Source organism: Thunnus albacares, chromosome 13 (genome assembly GCF_914725855.1).
Source record: "Thunnus albacares chromosome 13, fThuAlb1.1, whole genome shotgun sequence".
NCBI classification, from domain to species: Eukaryota; Metazoa; Chordata; class Actinopteri; order Scombriformes; family Scombridae; genus Thunnus; species Thunnus albacares.
This window is the reverse complement of record NC_058118.1, coordinates 19,089,810-19,101,058: the sequence shown is the minus strand read 5'-3', so window position 1 is coordinate 19,101,058 and position 11,249 is coordinate 19,089,810. Positions and strand designations below refer to the sequence as shown.

Sequence of the window (11,249 nt, the reverse complement as noted above, 5' to 3'; positions counted from 1 at the left end):
CAGTCATATGTGCTTCTTACAATAATATCATAATCAAAAACTAGTACATTTTGCATATTAGGCTGGGTAAGCTCTAAAAATATTCACATACATTTACTGCGTTAATATGAAACAGCACCAGAATATTGCATAAGTTTTTACTAAGACTTAAGACTAGGTTTTAGGTTGTCAGTACCTATGTATATGCAGTAATATATACAGTATACAGGTACTCAGTTTTATTGTTATTTAAAAGTATTATTTGGGCTTCTCTTGGTTATAAAAAGGTTAACAGACACACCTGGACAACAGTTAACACTTCAAACTGCTCAAGTATTTGAAAAACTTTAGGAGTGGTTTCATTTCACTGATATCTGAAATCAAGCGCACCCCTATTTTTTAAAAATTTTTGAACAGTTTCAAACAGTTTTTGTGTTGCCCCACGGTGCGATACACTGTAGTACCAAAGGTGAATGTTCATCATTGGGTTTGAACCTGTCATTTCTGTGTGAATAGTGGATGACAAAACACAAAAAAAAAAAAAACCAACAGAAAATCTTTAAATCACAACACAGAAAAAATATAATGCATATATATATATAAAAAGTGTCCAAAGAAAAAAAAACAAACATAGAATGAAAGATCCTGAATAAATGAGATGGCCACTGTTGGCAAAGTGAACATTTTTCCTCATTATCTCTCACCATCTTTCACTCTTTTCTCCCCCTGTGGCTTCATCATCATCATCATCCTCAGTGTCTTTGGTCCATGTGCACAATGCCAAGATGGAATGTCAGAACAAAACAAAAACAAACAAACAAACAAATGAAACAAAAATAAACAGGTGTTGTCGTTGCTATGGTGATGGAGGACAAATCCATGGTCGTGTGTGGGAGGGGTGTACAGCGCCCATAAATTAACTGAAAAACAATGACAAACAATATACAAAAGAAATTGAATGAATAAACAGCTATTTGCGGAAATGATAAATTGCAAACATCTTAATTCTATAGTCGACTAATAAAAAAGGTGTTAGTGAGTAGAAAACAATAGTGTGAGTCATTACAACTACTTTCAACATGATGTGGGTGATCAGTCATTGACATTTACAACGTATTGTCTGGAATGTGATGTGATTTACAACGTGTTTCCTCAAGTGTGACTAAAGGTCAGACTTGTGTGTAATCTCCTTCACTAAATCACAAAATGGAAGATCAGATCCCTACAGCGGCAGCCGACAGGCAGAGTGTGTGAGCAGCCACAAGATGGAGCCAGATGTCCTCACATATCAAGCCTCGGAGAGTGAACGTTAAGGACGAGTCATGCACAGTTCACGTCACTGCAGACTCGTTCCAAAGCGAGTTTCAGATCATTTCTAACCTCCCAGGCAGCTATTAACTTCAGTTGTTCTCAATACAGCTTTTCTGAAAAGTCTTGAAGAGTCTGCACAGCGAACAGGGGAAATCTATTTCTTTATGGATGTAGTTTTGTACACAGATAAACTGTCATGTTGAAACAAGAAAGGCTTTTCTCTAAATTGTTGCCACAAAGTTGGAAGCACTTCATTGTTCAAAATATCATCCCAAGCTGTAGTATTCACATTTTCCTTGGTGGGAACTAAACGGCCTCGCCCAAACCAAAGGTATGCAAAAATATGTGGGTAGGTGTGTTTACATAGATTCAGCCAAACAGTGTATGCTGTTGTTACAAACAACAAACACAGATGTGGTAAAAGGTGAATCCGGTTGTTCTGTTCATTAACCAGTTTGTTGCTAAGCAGCTGATTTTTTGCCTCTGAAGCACCTTAAAGGAGGGAATTCTTTAGACAATCCCTGCTGTCGACTACTTCACTGTGAAATAAAGACAGAAGTTTCACAACAAAGTAGACACGCTAACTGAATGATGGACCTGCTATTTGTCTACAAGTTAACTGTCACACTGTGCTGAAATAAGCAGAAACCAATGACTGTCTGGAAGGTAAAAAATAAAGAAACCTGCCTTGGAAAATGGTCTGCGGTAAATTGAAATTTGCATGATCTGTAGTTAATGAGCTACCACATGAAAAGCCTGTATTCTAGTTATACCTGTGTGGCATAATCAGCATTCTCCTATTGAAAATCATTTTGCCCTGTGCGAGCTGTACTCTGCATCACCTATTTAAAAAGCAGAGCTTTTGGTTGCTTCAGTGAGTGAGTTCACTGCCTCCTCCCTGAGTATCCTGAATAATTAGAGCGAGGCAAAAGGAAAGAGTGAAAGGACAGGAAATGTTAAGCTCGGGCAGGACAAAGAGGGGAGGAAGTTTCCTTAACACATGCCAGGTCTTTATAATAGCTGAAACGCCTGTGTATTGGAGATGGGTTGACAACAGCACAGTACATTTAATTATAGGCTCATAAATGTGACATTTTGCCACAGGTCTTAGCGAAATGCAAACTTCCCGCTCGAAGACTTGCAACAGGGTTAGAGAACAAATATACAAAAGGTGAGAGAAGTGGAAAAAAGCAAATATCCAAAAGGAAATAATTTTAGGATTTAATGCTCAGTATGAAAGACAACAGGATCAGGCTGCGTTCAGACCAAATCAGGCGTTGCGGCGAACATCCGCAGGGTCGTGCGGAGGTGTGGCCATGTTTATTTGTAGCCGCCATGAAACAATCAGAAAATAATGTTTTATTCTTCTCATTTACATTCTTACTTCCACTATTCGCTCTTTTAATTCACTCTCTAGCTTCTCTTTCTCTCAAATTCAAATTTGTTCAAACTCAAATTTGCTTTACTGGTATGAACGTCATAACAATAATATTGCCAAAGCATCAAGAGTCTATTAAACAAAATAACATTAACATAACATTAGTATTGATATATATAAATCATATGTAGTATATCTATGTATTTATGTATTTATGTATATCTGTCTCTCTCTTGAAGCCGTCAGCAAAGTCTAACTTTACTTTTAATGTTATCAAACAAAGAGAAATATCTGTCAGTCTGATCGCTGGCTGTGATTGGCCACAACAACATCAAGTTGCGTTTCTCCAAAAGTTGATATGGGTTCAACTTTCTCGCTGCAGCCTTAAATGCACTACACCCATCAAAATAAATGGGAGGACTGGTGTTTTCGCAACAACGTCTGATTTGTTGTGAATTCAGTCTTAGTTAAAGAGAGGTCGGGTTGGAAAAAGCAGCTTCCTGCTATGGAAAGAAGAATAGGGCGTAGGAGTTAAGTGTTGGAAAGAGAGGACTGGCTTACTTTTTCTTGTCCTTGTCTTTCTTGAGGGGCTGAGATAAGGAGAGCGTCTCGGCTGCCACCTTCTTCCTGTTGAAGGCGTTCATCTCCTCCTCTAGATCTCTCCGCTTCTCCTCCACTTTCCTCTTCTCCTCCTGGTGCATCCGCTTCAGCTGCTCGAACTTGTCATGCAGCTGAGAGAAAAAAAAAACATTTATAGCTGCACTAATTGATATTTTTATATTAACAATAAGCACCATGTTCAGTGTGGAGAATTATCACCCAACTCTGCAGTTTTCTTCAGCTCTACAGAGTCTGTTTTGGATTTTTTTTGTTTGGTTTTCAGGGCTGCAGCTCTGTTTTGATAATCCCACTGTTCACTTACCTGCCCGGCTCCAAACGGCAGACAAAGTTAGCGTCTAGCTGGTGAATATAGTGAAGTATTTATAAGTTTAAGAGGTATTTCCTTCAGGCATGGTTGAGATAAAAAAAGAGAGTAAATATTTAACATTTAAAGACTCCCTACAGACACATTTTCAGACATATGAAAATACTCAGCCTTCAATAATAATTGAGTGTCTGTTTTTTCCACACATTAAAATGTCTTAAATATATATCGACTCCTTCTCCCACGTTGAAAAATCAAGAATCTATGAATATGCTTACTGCTGGACACGAGATCTAAGAAGTCTCCTGTTTCCCTAAAAAGTCAGTTCTCAGTGAGGTTTGACGTTGCGTAAGTTGCATATTGGACCATGATTAGCTTTCAAACTAGTCGTGATGTCACAAAATTATCCTTGTACACATCTTAAACCCAGAGCACACGAGAGCAGTCTTCTAAACTCTGCACAGTGAATGTTAAACATCAGAGTGAAGTAACAATAAGCAGAACACATTTTTAAGCAGAGGGGGACTTTCAGACCTGTTAAAATGACTTGTTCTATATATACAGTATGTTTTAACACAGCCACTTGTGTAGTCACATGGCTACAAGTCATTACACAAGGTATATTAAACTTAAAGCATCCATAGCAACAGTTAAGCTAACTCTCACTGGTAAAAACTAAACTTTAAAAAGAAAAGATGTTTATTTAAACACATTTCTAAGTCTCCGCCTCCATCATTTTGTCTTGTATTATCATTTACTTGTACTGATACTGCACAGATGCAATGTCTTTTGTGTTTATACTGAACGGTAATGATAAAAACAATATTACTGCATTCCACATGTGTATATCAATACATCGTGACCTGCAGGCTCGGGACAGCACAAGCTTGTTTTTTTTTTTTGTCCAGTGTCATCATACTGTATGTGGACATATCTGTGACTGTATCTTTAACCTTCGCTCCACTTGCAGACACTGACCTCTCTCTCTTTTTCTTTCAGCTCTGCTTCCGTCTCTTTTACTTTGTTGACAAACATTTGCCGCATTTCTTCCTCTTTACGCTGCAGGTCCCCCAAGAACTCTTTTCTTTTGGCCTCATATGTCTCTTGAAGACTGGAGAGAAGAGGAGAAAAAGGACAGAGGAGAGTGTGAGAATAGACAGAATTAGATTAGGTATTGTCTCTAAACAATAGACACTTTCCCTGATGTTGACACTTGAGTATCTGTGTGGTGTGGGATTTTGTGTAGAAACACACTGTATGTGTGTGTGTTAACTAGAGGTCCACTCTACCTGAATGGCTGGCTGTCGGGATCTGTATCTTTGAAGCCCATCTCCTCCAGCTTACAGCGTCGGTACAGCTCGTAGTGGCGGGCGTGGGTCTGCTCCCTCAGATCCTCCATGTTGACTCTGATCAGCATCTCTCGGAGTTTTACGAAGTCGCAGTGGCTCTCGTTCTCGACTGAAGGGAAAACATACGCCAGAATTAGGATGGCGGTTGCTTTTCAAGTTATTTCTAAAACGAGCCACCGTTTTTAACTCAAAGTCATCATTCTGCTTTGGTGTTGAAACACTGGTTAATGAATAAGCACATCAGAGCTAAAAATGGAAAAACTGGTTAATGAATCAGCACGTAGGAAAGCTACAAATGTGCAGTCGTGTCTTATTTTAAGGTCTGAGTCTTTGCTTCTCACTTTCATTCTGCGCTCCGGCTGTCTTTTTCACTGTCTCTAACTTACTTTAACACCCCATCTGTCACCCTGTTAACCCTCCCTCCCTCTCCATCTCTCTCTCTCTCAAAAGCAGGGAATCATAGCACATCTCTAAAGGAATGTGAAGCAGTATGCACACTGGATAAATCACATTTGGCATTCTCTGCAATTAAATTAAACCAAATCTATCATACTTTTCCAACAGACAGAAGTTGAGGATTAATATTCTGCGCTTTTCGTGTAAAACATTTTTGAGTAAAAATAGTAGAGTGACTCAAACAACTTCCCTTTAGTTTCATGTCTGAGTGATTCTCACAGTTAAATGAATTCATGGTGGGGAGAGGGCAGGAAGTGTTTCCTGCCTGACAGACTGACAGCAGAGGGAGGGAGGGAGGGATTATGCCTTGGGCGTCATTTCCATTCTGTTGGAGCTTTTACTCATAGGTCACTTCATTTACTCCATTGCAACAATATGGCCTGCTCTGTGAATAAAAATTTAGTTTTTTTTTTCTGCCTTCTTAGAGGACAGAACTGAGGTCAATGTGAAAAGCAACCAGAGTACGGACTGTGAATCAATTTCTGGTCTTGGAGAAAGTAGTCTGGATAAAACAAGTGGCCCCCACTGGACAGACTCCTTATCCTCTACCTGCGGGAACCTGGTGGGCAGAGTTGCGTCGTCAGGGAGATTCAGCTCACTTGGACTGACAGGCTTCAATATAAGCTGATGGCAGTCAGTCACTTACCCTCACTTATCTGGCTTGCACCATGTTTGGTTTAGTTTTTTAGTTATGTACAATAAATCTATTTTTAGTTACAACTCGTGTGGTCTCACCGCATTTGTCCGGCCTTGAGCTGGGTTGTGACATAATAATATTGCAATAATGGTGGTAGTAGAATCTTTTCTACCAGCTGTCATATTCTGAACTTTTTTCAGGAAAAAAAAAAAAAACCACTCCTCCCTTTGAAAATAAAGTTTTTCCTTCTTGACGTTATTTTTCCCTCCATTTTACAGACTTGATAATACCCTCATATTCTATGTGGAAACTTGGAAAACTGCTAATTATTTGATATGCTAAATCACCTCCAATTTTTAAAAAGGACACACAAGAGTTCCAGTTTTTTTTTTTGCAAAGCAGTCAAAACCTGGAGCACAAACTGGAGCAGCTGTGGTTCAGTGTATAACTTGACACATCGTATGACTGATCTTGGCAAAACTAGAAAAGAGTGACTCAATAAAACAGACGTGTTATCAAAGGAAAAATAACTTTCCTCCTTTCAGGAAGCTAATGTGATCAACCTGTTAGTAAAACTCAGGAAGATGCTATAAAGAGCTTCTCTGTTGTCTCGGATATATGTGTTTAGAAACTGAGGGCACGAGCAGAGTGAGAGCACATGACCTTTCAGGGGGTGGAGCATATGCCATAAACCCCAGGGTGGCAGTGGAGGTGGGAATGGGATGCATGTTGTGTTTAAATACCACCCTGTGAGCTCTCTGGATGTAAAGATGCCAAGAATTACATTGAAAAAGCCCAATTAGCATGGCATTTAGCCTCTCCTCAGAAGTGCTTGGCAAGCAGCCTGCAGTGTGACAGTGAAGCACAATGTAGCATCAAAAAAATGATACAAAAACACAGTCAAAGTGTCTAAACAACCCAAATATACCAGCCAAAAGTAAGATTTTCCTTAGTTTTAAAAAGCAAATGAACAGCCACTGAGTCGCCTTTGTCTACATTAACACTTTTGGACACAAAACAGCGTGAAATAACAGTGGTGATGCAGCTGTATGAATCATTCACTCTTATTTTTACTCAAATTTGCTGGTTAACCACATCATTAGTGGGGGGAAAAAAATGAGTTAAAAAAAAAGACGTGAGCTGTTCTCTGAGGCTGCATCCAGGCTACTGAAACTGGATGTTCATTTGGCATCTAATAGCCTGTGTACCAGCTCCCTGCTGAGAGCTGAATGAGGTCCAACACACTGACTGACTGCAGCACTGAGCCTTCAAGATATTCGAGCACAGGGCTCTGCAGATACACTCGTTGAGACACAACAGTGTTAGATCAGAGACATATAAATAAAGGGAAACAGAGGCATGGCTTCAAATAAATATACAATTATCAAAAATGAATGAAAATAGACAAATGTGCTAAATGAAAGTCTATGAAAACACTATTCTGCAGACAGACTGCCCCTCGGCCATTTGACTGAATATAAAAATTAACCACATGTCCCAGACAGATCATGTGCCTCGATGTTTTTTGTAATATTTTGAGAAATAATGTTTGACATGTGTAAGTTATTAGCAAACTTTAAATGAATTATTCTTTAAAAACTTCTTTTAAACTGCCAAACACAGATTAGGGAAAGTCTGCATGTTCAACAATTTGTGTCTCAGATTCACTCGGTATAACTTGCACACTTCCTTCGCTGATAAGATTTTTAATATTTGAATCATCACACCATTTTTGTCCGTACAGACCTTCAGAGCACAAATCTGTTCATTTCAAAAGAATCCATTTAACTCCCTTTCTTCAAGAACTGCCAAGTACTGCTATGTCTGTCTTCTAAGAAAATATATGTGGAAATATCAGTGAAACTAGCAGAGGTGCTAAAAAAACTTGATTATGTGTTAGCATAAAGCTAGTGAGGACATATTGATGATTTCAGAATCCTGATTCTCAGTTAATCACTCTGTACATCAATTACTGTTATGTGGTTTTGCATACATTTGCCATATTGTGACAAATGCAAAGTAAGGAGTAAATAAAATCCATGTTCACATACAACAACAAACACACAGTAGCTTGAGGAGAAGAAATAACAGGGGTCTGCTATATGTCACAAATGTCTGGAGTTCAGAGATAACAGAGCATCAAGATTCTGAAGGAAGATAAACACACACACACACACACAAAGAAACCCCCTCAATTACTCTTTTTGTCAGCAGACAGGCCTTCCTCTGTCTTCCTTCAAGTCGATGGAAATTTCTCATGGCTCTTTGAGAGGTCACCATAACCCATCTATATGACATCTGGCATCTACAAATTGTTTCCATTAACACAGACCCTCCTTTCAGTCGGCTCGAGTGTCGTAAAACACAGAGACTTCTGTCCTCCTCGGCCTCGGTCCTCGGATACTGTGACAAAGCGTGTTGCATGAATGGTGAGCCATCAGTTTGCACGTACGCTTGAGTAAAAGCTAAATGTTTCTCTTGTGTTACATCCCTTAAGTCCGGACTTCTAGATGCTCATGGAAACACAGCTGCATCATCCGACAGGATATTGTTGTTTCCAGCCTCATTGATGGAACATGACAATAATTTCCTTCTTACTAAATCGACTTGACTTTGATTTGATAGGATGAATCTTCACGTTGCTTTACCCCTTAACACGTTTGTATTCTTGACATTTTACAGTCTGCAAGACCTGTTTCCTTCTGACATCTACAAGTTGTTAGTTGCTGCTGAGGAATGACAAAATGATGAGACAAACCCAAAAGAAAAGAGCTTACAGCAAACCCCGTGTAACTTTTTGTAGATGGTACTATTCTGTCTTTCACTGGACTGGACTATAGCTTCATGGTGACTGATGGGGTCCAAAGGAATCCGTCACCCAGGAGACAAACAGCAGGCTTTATAAATAACCACAGAGCGTCCTCTGAGGGTTGGAGAATGGGAGTGGTCAGCGGTTAATGGAGAGAGGAAAGGAGGAGATGGTGAGGACACAAGAGCAGTAAACTGAAGGAAGGAAAGGAGAGAGATGGAGGGAGGAAGGGAGGAGGGAAGGAAGGGAGAAGGGATAGGGAGGGAGTAAGGAAGTGTAGAAGGAAGGAAGGAAGGAAGGGAGAGGGATTGGAGTGAGGGAGTGAGAGCTTCCCTGAGAGTATACAGCGTAATTCCCAACTGAGCAGTAATATCCTCACAGCACATCACTTTGTGAAGTTATCAAATTAAACTGTTTACCCTCATTGACGAGCACAGAGGGATGAGTTGTGGGAAACAGAGATGTCCGACACACTAGGTGACATCTCTATGGGCAAAGCATTGCACGCAGACACACAATAAGACAAAGAAACATACATTACATGGACGCAAAGACAAGACATGTAACACCATACACGTCACAAGCACACGCACACAAACGCACGCTGGCGATTTCCCAAAACAATCTCTACCCGCTCGCCTTTCATTTTGCAGTGTCACTCTGCATGAAGTCACGCTCACAGCTGTGGGGGTCACTCCACATTAAAAGAGAGGGTATAAATAAACTGGAAAAACTGTGGGATAAACTCGCCACTCTCTGCCATCTTGCAGCTTGGAAACTGAAAGACGCCTTGCTGGCTCAGCTGTCGATTGTGACGTGCTTTTTCTCTACAAGTCCAAAACATCCTCAATACAAGAAGTGTGTCCTATGTTTTTTTTATGATTTTTTTTTTTTTTTTTACCTGCATTACATTTTGTTGTTAGTCTAACGGTGTAGACTTGCTGTCAGAGGGTTTTATTGTCACTTCCATTCCCCACCAACTAGTTGGGGATGACCACAATATTGTGGAACCACCACATGATTGCACAAATTGAACTGGAGTGAACCAGACCAGAATGAGATTAGGCAAAAAATACTGAACTTCCTCAAACATGACCACTGCCAGACACACACACACACACACACACAATTCAATACAATCCCTTCAGAATCACTGTGTATCTAAACTCATATAACTCATATGTTTAAATTCTGACATTATGTTATGGTGAACTGAGAGGCTCCCTTCCCACATTTCTACATGTGTCACTCCACCTCATTCACCTATTTATATACCTGCACCTGTAACCTAGCAACCTAACGGCAGCTGAAAGCTTGTCTATATAAAAAACTAACCATCATCATCACCTTTATACAGGGCAAAAATGATTTACAATTTACAGCTATTCAGGGCAAGAGGAGACATGACTGTAACTGAACAGAGATCAGCAAAATCCTTAGCAGTTAGTAATGACTGGCAGGATGTGGTTGAGTAATAATTAACTGACACTTTTTCGTTTTAATGGCACTGCCTCTCTTTGTGTATCTAAAACACAAGCCTTTGTTTAGTTGTCCAATGAACTTACGATAAATGTTAGTTGTTAGTTGGACATTAGCTGAACCCCTCCTGTAACTCACTGTTGTGTTTTTTTTTGAGAAACACAAACACCCCCACACACAAAGACACACACCCCGATTCATTTGCTTGTAAATAGTTCTCACCTTGCACGACACCCCAGGGGTACTGTCTGGCCCTCACTGTTTTGTTGCCCACTTTGACCTCTTCCACACTCCCAACCACAGCAAAAGGCAGATGGGCCTGTACAGGAACAGAGGTCAGAGAGTCAGAAAGGTCAAGGGGTCACAGGTGTAACTGGAGCCATGTAACCGTGGAGGCTGATTCCTGGCTCCCGCAGGCTTCTGGATTACACTTTCTTAGAGTTTTTTCCTTTATATTATACAGCACAGCAACTGTTTCACAAGTTATATTTCACTAACTACACACATGTTTATATATAGAGATAATAAACCAACAAAAAAAAAAGGATAAACAAGTGTTTAATTTCAAATAAAACCTTTGTCACTGTGTCTGTCACCTCTCTTATCTTTCACAACCAGACCACACCAGAGCCAAGTGTGAGCATGTTGACATACGAGCTGCACCAGAGCTCTGTTTTAAGTTCAACATGTGGCTCAGTTGAGGCTGAGAGGCCTATTTTGTTGAAGTGATTAAACACACACACACACACACTTTCTTATTGCTCTCAGAGCTACTACGCCTCGTTAGAATCCACAGTGAGGCATCATTGGGAAAACATGCCCGACATGCAACCTCAAAAATTAGGTGGCGAGTTAAAGCCAGCTGGCTGGTTGCAGCGCAGAGGAACGAGCTGGTGAGTGTGGGCGCTGATGTAACCGCCTAGGAA

At 40.1% G+C, this 11,249-nt stretch overlaps 1 protein-coding gene across 1 annotated transcript in view; it reads right to left on the bottom strand.

Moving 5' to 3' along the window:
- Positions 1-383: 383 nt before the first annotated feature.
- Positions 384-11,249, bottom strand: part of sept8a (septin 8a) — a 30,964-nt gene continuing 20,098 nt past the window's right edge. The window contains exons 6-10 of the mRNA XM_044371031.1: positions 10,546-10,642; positions 4,883-5,051; positions 4,572-4,704; positions 3,230-3,399; positions 384-899 (exon numbers count right to left, since the gene is read on the bottom strand). Coding sequence (XP_044226966.1) covers positions 896-899; positions 3,230-3,399; positions 4,572-4,704; positions 4,883-5,051; positions 10,546-10,642 — 573 coding nt within the window. The 3' untranslated portion in view covers positions 384-895. The remainder of the gene's footprint in view (positions 900-3,229; positions 3,400-4,571; positions 4,705-4,882; positions 5,052-10,545; positions 10,643-11,249) is intronic.